This window comes from Cyanistes caeruleus, chromosome 20 (genome assembly GCF_971803275.1).
Source record: "Cyanistes caeruleus chromosome 20, bCyaCae1.hap1.1, whole genome shotgun sequence".
In the NCBI taxonomy this organism is placed as follows: Eukaryota; Metazoa; Chordata; class Aves; order Passeriformes; family Paridae; genus Cyanistes; species Cyanistes caeruleus.
In genome coordinates this window covers 5,540,297-5,554,773 of record NC_141720.1, presented here as the reverse complement: position 1 = coordinate 5,554,773, position 14,477 = coordinate 5,540,297, and the positions used below count along the sequence as shown (strand labels likewise).

Genomic DNA, 14,477 nt, shown 5'->3' with positions numbered 1-14,477 from the left:
CCACAGCACCCCACAGCATCCCGCAGCACCCCACAGCACCCCACAGCACCCCCAGACTCAGCTTCACTCTTGGATCAGGGATGGTGCATGGGGGAGATGGAGCTCCCCAGGAGCTCCTCCTGTCAGAGACCCCTCACCTGTGGCAAACTGCAGCAGTGACTCGTGCTGGAAGGTGCCCTGGGTGAGCAGGAAGCCGCTCTGGGTTGCCCCGCTGGCGTGTGCCAAGGACCAGTAAATGGGGGCAATGATGGTCACCAGCACCCGCATCAGTGGCCCTGGGAATGGGGAAGAAAGGGTGTCACCATGGAGCCAGCACCCTCCTCGGGGGGTGCCCAGGCTGGCCCATCCCTCCTCACCCACAGTTGAAGGTTTAGGGGAAAAAAGGTTTGCTTTTTGGGTGAAAAAAGAAATAAAAACCTTTCCCACAAGATTCATATCTGACAGAGGTCAAAACTCTCACAAGGGTGAGGGTAGAAATGTCCACCCACCTATGGCAGGTGGAACGCTCCTAATGCTGCTCTGGAGGGTGGCGGTGCTGGACTGAGAGTCACCCAGCACTCTGGCATCAAGGGTGGACACACCGAGCTTGTAGCCATTGATGACACCGACCAGGCTGCCCTTCACCTGGTGCAGCTCCCCTGGGGCCAATGGGATGGGGTCAGGCAGCAGCACCCATGGGAGAGCAGGGTGCTTGCCTGACTCCCCTCTCACTAACTTGCATGTCCAAAATAATCTTGTTTTCTGGAGGTGAAGGCAGCCAGATCAAGGCAGGCAGTGTCCCTGCCTGGCTGCAGCACAGTCCCCAGAGACCCCATGGCTCCAGGCACAGTGCCATGTTGACAAGGGATGTTGTGAGTGTGGCCCTGTGCCTCGTCACACCAACAGGCACTGACACCCCCAAACCCTGCACTGTATCAACCTCAAGGTCCTGGCATAGCCCCAAGCTTTTATTTGCTTCTCCAGCATGCCTGGCAGCAAAATGCCAGCAGCCACACAAGGGCACACAGAGCATCTGGCATTTGCTCCTGCCTGGAAGAGGAGAGCAGGGATCTCTGCTCCCGTGGGGCAGCAGGAAAGGATGTGTCTGTGCGTTCAGCAGAGCCCCTGGGAGACAGAAATTCAGTCATGGGCAACTAAGGCAGGAAGGTCAAGGAGAGGCAAGTGAGGGCTGGCATTTGCTGGCTGCCTGGGATTGGGTCTGTTTGGGCTCAGGCCTTCAGATGAGCGGTGGAAGAGAGGAGAGGACAAACCAGAGTGAATCACAGGGGTTAGAACAAGCAAGGCAATATCACTCCAAACCACCACGCTGGAGGCCTTGCCCCGGGGTGTAGCAGCACTGCAGGCAGCCCCAGCCCCCCTGAGCCAGCCAAACCCCCAGGACCAGGGGCAGGCACCCACCTTGGACATCCAGGGAGGTGTGGGCGACGGCAGAGCCCAGCGCATTGCGGGCGAGGCAGGAGTAGCTGCCGGCGTCACGGTGGGTGGCAGAGGGCAGGACCAGGGTGGCATTGGGCAGGACACGAGCGTGGGGACCCTCGGGCAGTGGCTCCCCATCCCGCTGCCACTCCACAGAGGGGGTGGGCTCCCCTGACACCACACAGTGCAGCAGCACCTGCTGCCCAGCATGGACCCTCGCCTCTGCTGGTGTCACTGTCACCACAGGGGCACCTGGGCAGGGAAAGGGATGCAGGAGGTGATGCAGCATCCCCCACAGACCAGGGGTAGTTGGAGGGGCTGAGAGGTGACGTGGTTTGCAGTCCCTTAAAAGAAGGGTGCGGAGGGGGCCAACACTCACTCTGCAGAACCAGGGTGACAACTTTTGCTGCTGTGCCCGCATCGTTCTCCGCCACACACCGGTACTGCCCCACATCGGTGCTCTAGCAGGACCAACAGCATCAGCACAGCGTTTTACTTTGCCAGGAAAGCACCCTGAAATGTGCCAGCACCCCCCAGGCCCTGCTCACCCCCACAGCACGGATGGCCAGGGAGCCATTCTGCAGCTGGTGCAGCCGCCCGTGGGCCACCAGCGGCACCCCGTCCTTGCTCCAGCGGATCAGGGGCTCAGGGTGACCCTGGGCATGGCAGTCGAGGAGGGCATCACCTCCGGAGTGCTCCACCTGGTAGATGCTGGCATCCCCCTGTATGACGGGCGCCTCTGGGAAAGGGAAAGGGGTGGCAGAGGAGGAGGGCTGGCCGGGCAGCCCAGTTTCCCTGCCAGCACCTACCTCTGACAGAGACGAGGACAGTGGCCCTGATGGCGCCGGCGCTGTTCTCGGCGTGGCACACGTAGGTCCCGCTGTCCGTGGGTGCGACTGCCTCCCGCCGCAGGACGCTGCGCCCGCTGTGGCCTGACGCACCATCTGCGGGGTGCAAACCCCCAAAAAGGCCGGTTGGCCATCAGCTGGTTACAACCCCCACAGCCAGACATGCTGGCACCCCGGGGACCCTGGAAGGTGGGACAGAGGTGGCACCAGGATGGCATTCTCCCCCAAGTTCAGCATCCTCTGCCCCTGCCCAGGTACCGGTGACCAGCTGCCCGTTGGCCATCCAGGAGACGTGGGGCTGGGGGCTGCCCACTGCGGCACACAGCAGCTCCAGCTTCTCGCCCGGGCTCAGGGTGATGTCTGTGGGCAAGTGGGTGAAGGTGGGCAGGGTGTGGATGGACAGGGAGAGCCGGCGAACGGCCCTCCCAGCAGAGTTCACCGCGGTGCAGGAGTAGCTGCCAGCATCCCTTTCCTGTGTGAGGATGAGAGGGAGTCATCTTGATTCTGGGCTCCAGCTGCAGCCCTGGCTCGCTGAGCTACCACTCTGCTGGTTTTTGTGCATCTAAAAAGCCACAGTTTGGACAGATCCACTTTTTCCAGCCCACATTAACAATCTCACACTGCCCCAACCCTCCAGCCTGTGGCACAGCACTGCATAGGGCTCTCCCTGTGCCAGATACATCCCCAGTAGGCCAAATGCTCTTCAGCAGCAGCAGCAGACACTTGTTCCTCAGTGCTCCAGCCTCACCTGGACATTGCGGAGCAGCAGCTCCCCGGAGGGCAGGACAGTGGCCTTCCCACCCCTCAGCAGGGCTCCCTCCCGGCTCCAGGACACACGGGGCTCGGGGACACCACGGGCAGCACAGGGCAGCAGCACCTCCAGCCCCTCCAGGACCACCAGCTCCAGGGGGCCGGCAGCGATGACGGGGGGCACTGGATGGGGCAGAAGGGCAGTGATTTGCTCACAGCCACGTTTGCTGTGAGGAGCTGGGGAAGGTGCTGAGCAGAGGTGTGAGCACTGGGGCTCTGATCACTGCTGTACCTTGCACAATGAGCCTGGTTCTCCCTGCAGTGGTGCCCGAGGGGTTGCGAGCCATGCACAGGTAGGTACCTGCATCCTCTGGGGCTGCTCGGAGGAGACGGAGCTGCCCGTTGGGGAGCACCTTTAGCCCAGAACCTGGCAGAAATGAAGGGCAGGATGGGGCAGCACAGCTGAGCCAAGGCACAGATGGATGATGTGCAGGGACTGCTTCCCCCACAGAAATGCCTCTTCCCAAGGACTGTCCATGGAACAGCTCCAGTGGCCACCACACCCCCGTAGGCCAGCAGCCAGGAGAACCCATGAACAGTGACATCCCACACCATGCTGGGATGCCTACAAACTCCTGGCACCTAAATCTCTCCCTAGGTAAAGGTTGACGGGTAATGTGGGCTCTGCCAGCCCCCAGCACACTCCTGCTCACCTCCAGTGATGCCAACACCATCTTTTTGCCAGGTGACCTCTGGTTGGGGGACACCTGTGGCCTCGCAGGACAGCACCGCGCTGGTGTTGACCATCACCATCACCATGCCAGGCAGGGGCTTCAAGGCAGGGGGCTCTGTGAAGGGCAGAGAAGTGCCACCCTGGGAAGAGGGCACAGGACCCCCAGCAGCAGGACCCTGGAGCAGTGTGTACCATGCACCGTGAGCCAGAGGTGTTTCCTGGCCGTGCCCGCGGCGTTCCGAGCCGTGCAGGTGTAGCGGCCGGTGTGTGCAGGCAGCGCCTGACGGATCTCCAGGGCTCCTGGAAAACAGCAGGCAGAGGGGAGGGGGTGGGAGGGCCGGCAGGGATGCCCCGTCCCCACCAGGGCTGTGCTGCCCTGGGCTGTACCTCTGGGCAGGACGCGGTAGCCCCTTCCTCTGCCGCCCAGCTCAGCCCCCTCCTTGCTCCATGACACCGTGGGTGGGGGCACGCCCGAGGTGTAGCAGGTGAGGACTGCGGGGGACAGCCGGGTGACAACCACATCTGTCAGGTCATCAGCAATGGTGGGGGGCACTGGAGAAAGGAGGGAGGGAGGTGAGCAGGGCAGAATGGCAAATGCTGAAGAGGTTTCTGTCACTGTTCATATGGACACGAGTATTTCTCTTCCCCTCTTGTCCACCCCCAAGCCCAGTTCTTGAGTGGGGACCCAACCCTTTGCAGGTGACAGACCCTGGGAAAGCCAGGACCCCCAGCCCCAGGAGCTCACCATGGACAGACACGAGGAACACCTTCCGTGCCTCTCCGGCAGCGTTGGTGGCAATGCACTCAAACCTCCCCTCGTCCCGGGGACCAGGGCTGGAGATGAGCAGTGACCCTAAGGACTGCAAACTGGGTGGGCAGAGCACACATCAGGATCACCCCTGTCCCACGGGGGACAGCAGGAAGGGCAAACCCCACCCTACAGGTGAACCCTTTGGTGTACAAGGTGGCGGGTGCTGCAGGTACCTGTAGGTGCCATGTGGGAGGTGCAGGTTCAGGGGGTGGCCATCCTTCTCCCACCTGATGTGGGGCTCGGGGGACCCCCAGGCGTCACAGCCCAGCGTGGCTGGCTGCTGAGCCAGCAGGGTGAGGTTGGAGGGCCCAGGTGTGATGGCAGGAGGGACTGTGGGAGGGCACAGCAGCGATGAGCAGAAGACAGAAGCACATCACTGCACTGATGACAGAAGCCCAGCAGTAGTGGGTAGCAGGAGGGTGAGCGCAGGAGGGATCCATCTCCCACTTACCCAGGACATGGAGGTCCAGGCCTCGCCAGGCAGAGCCAGCAGGGCTGGATGCCATGCACAGGTAATGGCCCAAATCCTGCGCCTGGACAGGGTCAATTTTCAGGGAGCCTCCAGGCAAGAGCTGCAGCCTGAGGAGGAAGAGCAAGTGATCCCTGTGGGGGCTCTGCATGGCTAGGCTGCATCACACAGGGCACAGGGGTTGGGAAGGTGACAGGTGCCTTTGCAGCCACATGCAGCACACGCCCACTGAGCTGGTGTGAGGACAGAGCACAGCTCCTCGCAGGGTGACTGGCACACTGGTGACCTGTTGCTGTGGAGGGTGGCATGATCTGAGAGCCAGCCCTTGGTGCCACCAACCCGCAGAGCCTCATACCTGTCGCTGCCAGGCAGGGGCAGGAGCTGGCCATCCCTCCGCCACGTCACCCGGGGCACGGGCCACCCCTCCGCCAGGCACGGCAGCACAGCCGAGGCGTTCAGCAGCACCTTCACCTCCTCGGGGCCCGCCTGGATCTCCGGGGCCACTGCGGCAGCACCCAGAGACACCACCCAGAGTGTGGAATAAAGCTCAGGGACGGAGGACGCCAGCCCAGAGCAGCACCGGGGGCTGGGCGTAGTCCAGCGCTGCCATCCCATCACCCGACAAAAAGACACCCTAGGATACCCCACAGCCTGGGTTTAACCGGGAAGGAGCCGGCGCTCAGGGCCAGGGCAGGGCAGCACTCACCGTGAAGCTGCACCCGGACGCGCGGGCCGGTGTCCCCAGGAGGGCTGGTGGCCCTGCAGCTGTACTCGCCACCATCCTCTGCAGCCACCGCCCGGAGCTGCAGGAAACGCCCCTGCGCCAGGACCTGCCTGCGGGCATCCTCCTAAAACCCCCGGGACCCCGGGGATCAGCATCCTCAGCATCAGGCCAGCACCAGCCCCATGCCGCTGGTGCATCGCAGCCCCTGAGCCCGGTCCTGTCACAGGTACCTGCAGCTGGGAGCCCTCCCGGTGCCACTCGATGTTGGGGTGCGGCTCAGCCCCCACTGGGCACTCCAGGAGGAGCTGCCCCCCTGCCACAGCCGTGATGATGGGGATCTCCCCGGTGCTGGCGATGCTGGGGGGTCCTATGGGACATGGGCCAGGGGGGTGTCCCTCGTGGGTTGGACACCTCTGTCCCTGTCCCCATGAGTTGTCCACAGGCCCAGACTCTGCAGGACCACCATTGTGCTCCAGATCCCTCTTTTGGAGCCCACACCAACCCCAAAAAAGGATGTTCTGTCTCTCTGGTCCCCCAAGGCTTGGACCATCCTTCAGATGCTCCTGCTAGCCCCCTCCTCACTGCACTGCTGAGATCACACTACCTTGGATGCTGAGATGGAAGCTCCTGCTGTCCTCCCCTGCAGGGTTAGTGGCCAGGCAGGTGTACAAGCCAGCATCAGCCACCTGCACAGGAGAGGCAAAAATTGAAGCACAAAAAGAAAACCCAGGTAAGGAGAAAAAAGCGGAGCTCCTACCTCAACACTCTCAATGTGGAGGGTGCTCTCATTCCCTGACACGAGTGAGGGCCTTGCCAGCAGCTGTCCATCCTTCTCCCAGGTGACAGTGGGCATGGGGACACCGGTCACCACACACATCAGCTCTAGAGAGGTGCCCACAGCGATGGATATCTCAGTGGGGTGGGACGCAGCCTCAACACGGGGTGGCTCTGCAAGGCACGCAGCGAGGCAGGAGGGCTCATCCCCTCACTGCTCCCAAAAAATTGGTTAAGCTGCCCTTCCCAAATCCCAGAGGGCTGACACGCACCCATCACCACGAGGTGGAAGGCTTTGCTGACCTCTCCCACTTCATTCGCCACCAGGCATGAGTAAATGCCTGCATCGGCCGGTGCCACGGCCAGCAGGCTCAGCTGTTGGCCACCAGGCACCTGGTCACTCTGCTGCCCCAGGGGCTCTCCGTTCTTCAGCCAGGTCACTGATGGTGCTGGGGACCCGCTGGCTTCGCAGGTGAAAGTGACATCGGAGCCCTCAGCCACCATCTGCTCCTCACTGCTCTCGGGGCTCTCCAGGACGGGGGGCACTGGGGAGAAAAGTCAGATCCCCAGACACTGGGGCAGGGTTTTGCCACTCCCCGGTGTCCTGCGAGCAGCCGCAGGGGGCTCAGCCTGAGGACTGCTCTTGGGCTGCTTCTGCTTTGCTCCATCCTGTCCCAGCCCACCCCAGCAGTCAAGGAATGGCTCAGGACCCTGCTTGGGGATGGGCTGCAATGCACAAGGTGTGTTCTGCCAACAAAACCAGTGTCCGGGTGTCCCCTGCTCTGCCCTCCCCAGCCCCCTGCCCTGTACCCTGTATCTGCAGGACAAAGCTGCGATCGGCCACTCCTGCCTGGCTGGAGAAAATGCAGGTGTAGAGTCCGGCATCGGAGAGCTGTGCCTGGGAGATCCTAAGGCGAGGGATGGGACACGGGGATGGGGAGCAGCCATCAGCTCCGGGTGACCCTGCTCCCCAAGGTGACACTCGGCCACTGCAGGGCAGCGCCCTCAGGCAAACCAGCCCCAAAGCCCGAGGCTCCAGGGTCACTTCTCACCGGAGGATGTGTCCGGCCGAGAGCAGGGTGACACGAGGGGACAGGCGGAGGGGCAGCCCGTCCTTCAGCCAGCTCACATGGAGCGGAGGGGACCCCCGCGCCCGGCACTGCAGGGTCACGGCGGCGGACAGGGCTCCACGGACCACCTCCGAGTCATCGGCAGCTCTCTCGATGGCAGGAGGGACTGTGCGGGGGGACAGAGGGGCTGCTGGGGCTGTCGGGGCCGGGGTGGCCCCGGCGCTGTCCCGCAGGTCCCAGCCCCGCTCACCCAGCACGTTCAGCGTGTGCAGCCGCGCGTCCTCGCCCAGCCTGTTCCGGGCCAGGCACGTGTAAGCCCCGGAGTCTGCGGCTCGCAGCCCCTCGAGGAGCAGGGTGCTGCCATCCGGGGACACCCTGATGGGGAGGATGGCACAGTGACCTCCGTGCTCGTCCCGAACGTGCCCGTGGGGCAGAAGCGCTCTGTGCTCAGCTCACGGCCGAGGATGAGGAATCTGAGGTGCTTTGCAAGGTCAAGGCATCACTGCCAGGGTGACAGTGACCCTCCCAGGCTCCAAGGTTTAACCCAGGATGATACTCCCTCAGCAAAGAGCTGGCACGACGGCATCTCAGGCCAAGCAACAGGAAGAAGCAGCACAGCTCAACCTGTCTCATCCGGCAGTTCTGGCCCTGGGTGTCCCCCCAGACTCACCGGGCGCGGGAGGGGGGCTGCAGCCCCAGGGGCTGCCCGTCCTTCAGCCAGGAGATGTGGGGGGTGGGCTGTCCCTCTGCCCGGCACCCCAGCCTCACCCTGCCGCCCTCCAGCACGCTGTGCTCGCTGGGGTCCCCTGCGCTGCTGATCCGGGGGGCCACTGCACCGAGGAGAGAGGGAGGCTGAGGAAGAGGAGGGGGAGGAAGGCTCATCTCTGAGGCAGAGCCTGCAGGGACCAGGTTGCCTCGGGCAAGCCCTACCTCGCACCAGCACCGTGAAGTCCTTGCGTGCCTCGGCCCCCTGTGCCAGGCAGGTGTATCGGCCCTGGTGGAAGGGCTGGAGGGGGCTGAGCTGGAGCTGGGCCCCCCCCAGCACCAGGCCCTGCTCTGGGCTCATCTCTGCAAGGAGACAGGGTGAAGGGGGCTGAGCAGTGCTCCTCCACTGAGCCCTCCCCAGGCTCACTGTCATGCTTCCCCCTTCCCCCATCGGGACCCAGGTTTGGGGACACTGTTAAAGCAAAGCAGGGTTTTTGCAGAGTTCACTCCTGGAGCTTTACAGGAGAAAAGAGCCACTGGTCTGGGGGCAAACCCCAGCCCCAGCAAGCCCCGCAAGGGTACCCAGACAGCTCACCCCCCCCACATATTCCTCCATCACGTCTTGTGCCCACATCCCATTGCCTCGAGCCTCAGGAATGAACCTGAGGTCTCTCAAAAGCATGCAGGGAAAAGGCCAGCCCCTTCACGCTCTATCCCCTCCCTGTGCAGCCCTGAGGGTTTCTTGCAGCAGGATTAGAAGTTGGGAAACTGAGGCAGGACTGCTTGGAGGGGAGCAGCAGTGAGGCTGGGAGTGGCAGCGTGGCACAGCGTTCCCCTGCACACACCCAGCGGGTGCCCGTCCTTCAGCCAGGTGACAGTGGGCACAGCCACACCAGTGACTTGGCAGGTCAGGGTGAGGGCTGTCCCCACGTCAGCTTCAAGTGTCTCCTGCTGTGGGTCCTGGATGCCTGGGGGTTCTGAGGAGGATGAGCAGGGACAGGGGGTGTGAGGCAGACTGGGATTCACTGTCAGCTCCTCAGTGTGTGCTCAGGGGACAGAGCTCTCACTGCTTACCATGGATGGTGAGGATGAAGCTCTTCTCATCCTGGCTGGCCACATTCGGTGCCACACACGTGTATGTGCCTGAGCTGGAAAGCTGCAGGTGAGGGAGCTGCAGCACCCGAGAGCCTGGAAGAAGTGGAGAGCAGGGAATCAACAGCCTGGAGCAGAACCAGGTCTGGGCCACTATGGCAGCAAGCAGACTGATCCCCCAGCACCCAGCCAAGCTCCATGCTAAAGGAGTCTGGCCATGGAATTCTCATCTTTGAGGTCCAAAGCCTTGTTGTGCCCCGAGGGAAAGGACGCTGAGCTCCCAGGAAGCAGCAGCATGGAGCTGTGCAGGATGCAGCCCTTGGTCACTCAGCAGCGTGTCATGAGTGTGTCATACAACACAAAGGCTGAGCTCAAGACCCACATGAGGCATCCAAAAAGGGAGATATGGGGACCTAGAGCTTGCTGTCAAGAGCTGGGGCACAGGCAATCATCCTGGCTCATCCTAACATACCTCGGGTGACGGTCACCTCCTCACTGAGCTGCAGGACCTGGCCGTCCTTGTACCAGGTGATCTCTGCATCCGGGTGGGACTGGATGTCACACACGAGTGAGACACTGCCATTGACAACGCCATCGATGTTCTCGGGGTCTGCCCCCACACTCCAGGGAGCTTCTGCTCCAGAGCACCCAAAAGACAATGCCGAAGGGGAGCCATCACTGGTCGATGCCTCCCAGGAGGAAACACGCACCAAGCCTCTCGCCTGCTCAGAGCGTGTGGCACCTCAACCTTCTGGCACAGGGTGAGCGTGACCAGCACAAAGGGACAGAGGCAGCCATGCAGCTCCAGAGCCACAGGGAACTCCAGTTGGTGGAGAAAGAGGAGGAGGGGAGTAAATCAGTGACCCAGGGAAGGGGAGATGCCTTACCCTGCACAGCGAGGGCAAAGTGCTTCTCGGCTGACCCGGCCGGGTTCTCAGCCATACAGGTGTAACTCCCGCTGTCACCCACCTCCACCATTGCCACCTGCAGAGGAGGAGCACCGCTGAGGGCTGCCCTGAGCTGGGGAGATGCTGGGGCTCACATGGGGACTTTGGTGAGATCAGAGCAGCCTCCTCTGGGAGGAAAGAATGCCCCATCCCCTCCATCCGCTGCCCCCTGTGTCTCTCCCCAGCACAGCCACCTGCTTAGGGGAGCACCAACCTGCAGGACTGTGCCACCCTCCAGGAGCTGGTGCCGTGGGCCAGCCTCTATGGGGAGATCATTCCAGAGCCAGGACACTGTGGGCTCTGGGTGCCCCGTAGCTCCACACTCAAAGCGGACAGTGCCATTGATGGTGGCCGTCACCTCCTCCAGCAATTCCTCTGTGCCACCACGGATGGCCGGGGCAGCTGGAAGCAGGTGGTTATGGGGCTGCTCTGTGCCTCAATCCAGTGTCCCCCCGTGCCTGTACTCACTCAGCACCTCCAGCTCGTAGTGCAGGCGGTCCCGTCCCGCAGCGTTGGCCGCCTCGCAGGTGTACCTGCCCCTGTCCTCCTCCTGCACCTCCTGCAGCTGCAGCACCCGGCCCCCTGCAACACGGGACAGGGCTGGGGCAGGCCACAGGGTGTGTGGGACAACCCCCCAGCCAGGCCCTGCACAGAGCCCTGCACAGCCCCAGGGACTCAGAGGTCCCACGGGTGCTGTGTGTGCTGGCAGGAGGGAGGGAACAGGATCCAAACTCCTCCGTGCTATGGATGCTCTCAGCCCACGAGGCTGCTGCAGGACCACCCCCAAGCACCACCGTGAGGGTTCACACCTATGGATGCTAAATCTGAACCACAGTGCCTGTACAAATTACAGGCCGCATAGCTCCTCAGGCTGCCTGAGAATGTAGCCTGGGCAAAATATGAGAAGGAATTAAAACAATTCTCAGGGACACTAAACAGCCTTGCAGGTGTTGTTTTGCAGTCTGTGTTTTCCCTTGCAGGAGGAGTCAGGGGGGGTGATGAGCCCCCCTGACCAATGATGGTGATGTAGCACTTTGTTAACCAATAAGAGTTTCTTTTCTGTACCTTTCACGTACCAGTCTATAAAAACAGGCCTGAAGGAATAAACCAGAGAATTCTCGTGTTGAAACTCCCTTGAGAGTTTTTGTCGTTCTTTATAGCCGTTCCCAATTGGAACGACACACACCCACTGACCATTACCTTGCAGCATCAACACCCCCAGTCCAGGGGAGAGGGGCTCCCCATCCTTGTACCAGGTGAGCTGGGGGGGTGGGATGGCACTGGTGTCGCAGTAGAGGGCGGTGGGCTGGCCAAGCACAGCCTGCCGGTGCTCTGTCACCTCCCCGTCCTGGTCTTCCTCCCGATAGAAGATCTCAAGGGCTTCTTTGGGGCTTGTTTGCTGCTGGAAGATGGGGGGCACTGCGGGGACAGGCTGTGCTCAGCTGTGGGGAGCAGGGACATCGACCCCCAGGTGCATCCACAGCATCTGCCCTCACTGGAGCTGAGGTGATGTTGCTTTCCAGCAGGCTTAAACTTTTTTCCTGCTCGCCCTTCTCTGCTCCCACAGTGACCCCTGAGGGATCCTGCTCTCGCTGGGACAGCCCCTGCTCTGGGTGCTGGCTCTCTGCCCAGAGCTCACCTTGCACGTGCACGATGAAGTCCCTGTCATCTTCACCCACAGCATTGGTGGCCACACAGGTGTAGTGCCCCGAATCTGAGACACCAGCTGGCTGGATCTGGAGGACCTGCCCCTCACTGAGGATCTGGAGGTGTTCAGAGCTTGCCAGAAGCTGAAGGGAAGAAAGAGAAGAGCAGATTGCACTCAGGAGTGGGGCAGAGCCCAGCCAGCCATATAAAGGATATCTCCCCACTCCATCCAGCTGGGACAGTCCCCAAACCCAGCAGCTCCTCCCTGCTCACAGCTGGGACCTCACCTGCTTGTCCTTGTACCACCGGATGGTCGGCTCGGGCACAGCCCAGGTCTCACACTCCAGCACCACCGTGCTGTTGACCCTGGTTTTTACCTCTTTCACAGCAAATTCCCCCAAAGGATCCTCTCTGGCAATCCAAGGAGGAACTAGTGGGGAAAGACAAACAGAGGCAAAAGGCAGCAAAAGGAAGCAGCACTGGCCCAGTTACCGTGCTGGGGTCACTGCAGGAATTAGGACATGGGGAGCTCCCTCACCCAGGACCTTCACAGCGTAGTTCTTCACAGCCTCCCCGTCCTCGCTGGCCACGATGCAGCTGTAGGTGCCCGTGTCCTCCTCCTGGGCATTCAGGATCTGCAGCCCGTGGCCACCTGGGCAAAGGGGGTCTCCTGAGGGGGTTGCTGCTCACAGCCACAGCTCTCTCTCCCCATGCAGCACCTGAAGGCATCTCAAGGGACCTGCTGAGCACCTGCCAGCCTGGCTGGAGGGGTCTAATGCTCTTCCAGAGCCCAGTCCCAGGCTGATAAAAACCAGTACTGAGGAGGCTCTAATTATTATCAGAAGGTGCAGCACTTGGAAGAGCAGCATCCAGCTGATGGCCTGAGCCCTCAGGTCCTGCAGCATGATGACTTCTCACCATTCCACTGTGCTGAACCCCAGCCAGACCAAGAAGAAGCCCCACTCCCAATCCCCAAGGCATACACAGCCAGGGGCCACCACAGTCATGCAGAGGCAGTGGACAGCAGCACTGTACCAGGGAGCAGGAGGACATTTCTAGATGCTTTGAGAGGAACCTCATCCTTGAGCCAGGTGACGTTGGGAGATGGGTAGGGCAGAGCCTCACAGACCAGGGAGATGGGGTTGTTGATGATCACTGTCACTTCTTCTGCAGCAGCATCATCTCGAGCAAAGGTGGGGCTGGCTGCAGAGACGTGGTTGTGTGTTAGATCAGCACTAGCACACACTTTGGCTTCCCAGTGCTTCATCCCCCCACCAGAGAGAATGATCCAAATTCAGGGAGTTGGACTTGGTGCGTGCCAGCTTCAGACTCTGCCCTGTCCTGCTGCCCTCCAGGAACACAGAGATCCAGAAGACAACATCCCCCCTTCCCACAAGCCACCATCACAGGTGGATCCTGCACTGAACAGGTGTTTCTGCTCCTCCAAGAGGTCTCAAAAGGGCTTTGGGACAGGTCCATGCCATGCTTTAGTTGCAGGACTAAGGGATCCTCCCCACCTACCTGGGGCAGGCCATTGAAACCCACTAAGTCTGCTCACACCTGAGATCCTGCCTCCATCCAAATTCATCTCATACCCAAAACATCCAGCAGGTAGTGCTTGGTTTGATTTGCCACAGAGCTGGAGGCCACGCAGGAGTAGCGACCAGCATGGGCCAGGGAGGCCTGGGGGATGTGGAACAAGGAGCCATCAGGGGAGATGGAGAATGTGCCAGGAAGAGGGTGGTTGTCTTTCAGCCAGGTGATCTTAGGTTGTGGGTTGCCTGTGAGGGATGGAAAGCAGGTTTTGGCCTTCTTGTGAAGTTTTTCCATGTGTGAGCACAGCCTGGGGTCAGAGCTTTTCTGGAAAGCAGGGACATCATCCCAAATCAGAATTATCATGATCTGGATCAGGATTTTAGAAGCTGCTGGATGAGCCAGCAAGAAGAAAGAGAACTGTCCTGAGTGGGAGGTGATTAATTATTCCCATCACTAAAGGAGAAATGAGATTAGAGGAATTTTAGCTCCATTTGGGAAAGATTGGAGCTTACACTGTGGAACAGGCTCCCCATGTGGGCGTCACCTCCCCAGCGCTTCCCGGACAGCACAACTTCAGAGCCAGGAATCATCTCAAAAAATTTCAGCTGTTTTCATGTCTCTGACTGGAGCCATCCATTTGCTCCACACCCCAAAAGTGAGACTCAGGTCTGTCCCTGAGCCCCATCTCCCACTTGCTCATGCCACCTCCCTTCCCCACTTGATGCTCACCTGAAGCCAGGCAGGACCAGGTGACAGGGTGACCCTCGGGCACTTTAAAGGTGTGTTCTTCACCCGCGTTCTCAATGTGGGGAGGAACTAGGAACACAAGGCCCCAGGGACTTCAGCAGCTGGCCAGCTTGGCCTCTGAGCTCACATCATAAGGACTCCAGCACATCCAGCATATCCAGTCTTAACTCATGTCTGGTCCTGCAAGGGTGGAGCTCTGAAACCCCAC

General features: G+C 61.0%; 1 protein-coding gene across 1 annotated transcript in view; it reads right to left on the bottom strand.

The window, feature by feature from the left end:
• HMCN2 (hemicentin 2) overlaps positions 1-14,477 on the bottom strand; it is a 33,029-nt gene that overhangs the window by 2,922 nt on the left and 15,630 nt on the right. The window contains exons 33-71 of the mRNA XM_086857807.1: positions 14,252-14,338; positions 13,582-13,767; positions 13,022-13,189; positions 12,525-12,638; positions 12,274-12,416; positions 11,979-12,129; positions 11,540-11,758; positions 10,808-10,921; positions 10,554-10,741; positions 10,280-10,376; positions 9,865-10,026; positions 9,375-9,488; positions 9,146-9,277; positions 8,526-8,663; positions 8,266-8,425; positions 7,846-7,970; positions 7,578-7,761; positions 7,336-7,433; positions 6,798-7,070; positions 6,509-6,699; positions 6,356-6,437; positions 5,982-6,118; positions 5,734-5,875; positions 5,383-5,530; positions 5,010-5,137; positions 4,732-4,888; positions 4,493-4,614; positions 4,135-4,299; positions 3,940-4,047; positions 3,728-3,862; positions 3,307-3,441; positions 3,013-3,197; positions 2,523-2,736; positions 2,226-2,360; positions 1,965-2,155; positions 1,796-1,877; positions 1,399-1,668; positions 489-638; positions 138-275 (exon numbers count right to left, since the gene is read on the bottom strand). Of these exons, the coding sequence (XP_086713933.1) occupies positions 138-275; positions 489-638; positions 1,399-1,668; positions 1,796-1,877; positions 1,965-2,155; positions 2,226-2,360; positions 2,523-2,736; positions 3,013-3,197; positions 3,307-3,441; positions 3,728-3,862; positions 3,940-4,047; positions 4,135-4,299; positions 4,493-4,614; positions 4,732-4,888; positions 5,010-5,137; positions 5,383-5,530; positions 5,734-5,875; positions 5,982-6,118; positions 6,356-6,437; positions 6,509-6,699; positions 6,798-7,070; positions 7,336-7,433; positions 7,578-7,761; positions 7,846-7,970; positions 8,266-8,425; positions 8,526-8,663; positions 9,146-9,277; positions 9,375-9,488; positions 9,865-10,026; positions 10,280-10,376; positions 10,554-10,741; positions 10,808-10,921; positions 11,540-11,758; positions 11,979-12,129; positions 12,274-12,416; positions 12,525-12,638; positions 13,022-13,189; positions 13,582-13,767; positions 14,252-14,338 (5,868 nt within the window). The remainder of the gene's footprint in view (positions 1-137; positions 276-488; positions 639-1,398; positions 1,669-1,795; positions 1,878-1,964; positions 2,156-2,225; positions 2,361-2,522; positions 2,737-3,012; positions 3,198-3,306; positions 3,442-3,727; positions 3,863-3,939; positions 4,048-4,134; positions 4,300-4,492; positions 4,615-4,731; positions 4,889-5,009; positions 5,138-5,382; positions 5,531-5,733; positions 5,876-5,981; positions 6,119-6,355; positions 6,438-6,508; positions 6,700-6,797; positions 7,071-7,335; positions 7,434-7,577; positions 7,762-7,845; positions 7,971-8,265; positions 8,426-8,525; positions 8,664-9,145; positions 9,278-9,374; positions 9,489-9,864; positions 10,027-10,279; positions 10,377-10,553; positions 10,742-10,807; positions 10,922-11,539; positions 11,759-11,978; positions 12,130-12,273; positions 12,417-12,524; positions 12,639-13,021; positions 13,190-13,581; positions 13,768-14,251; positions 14,339-14,477) is intronic.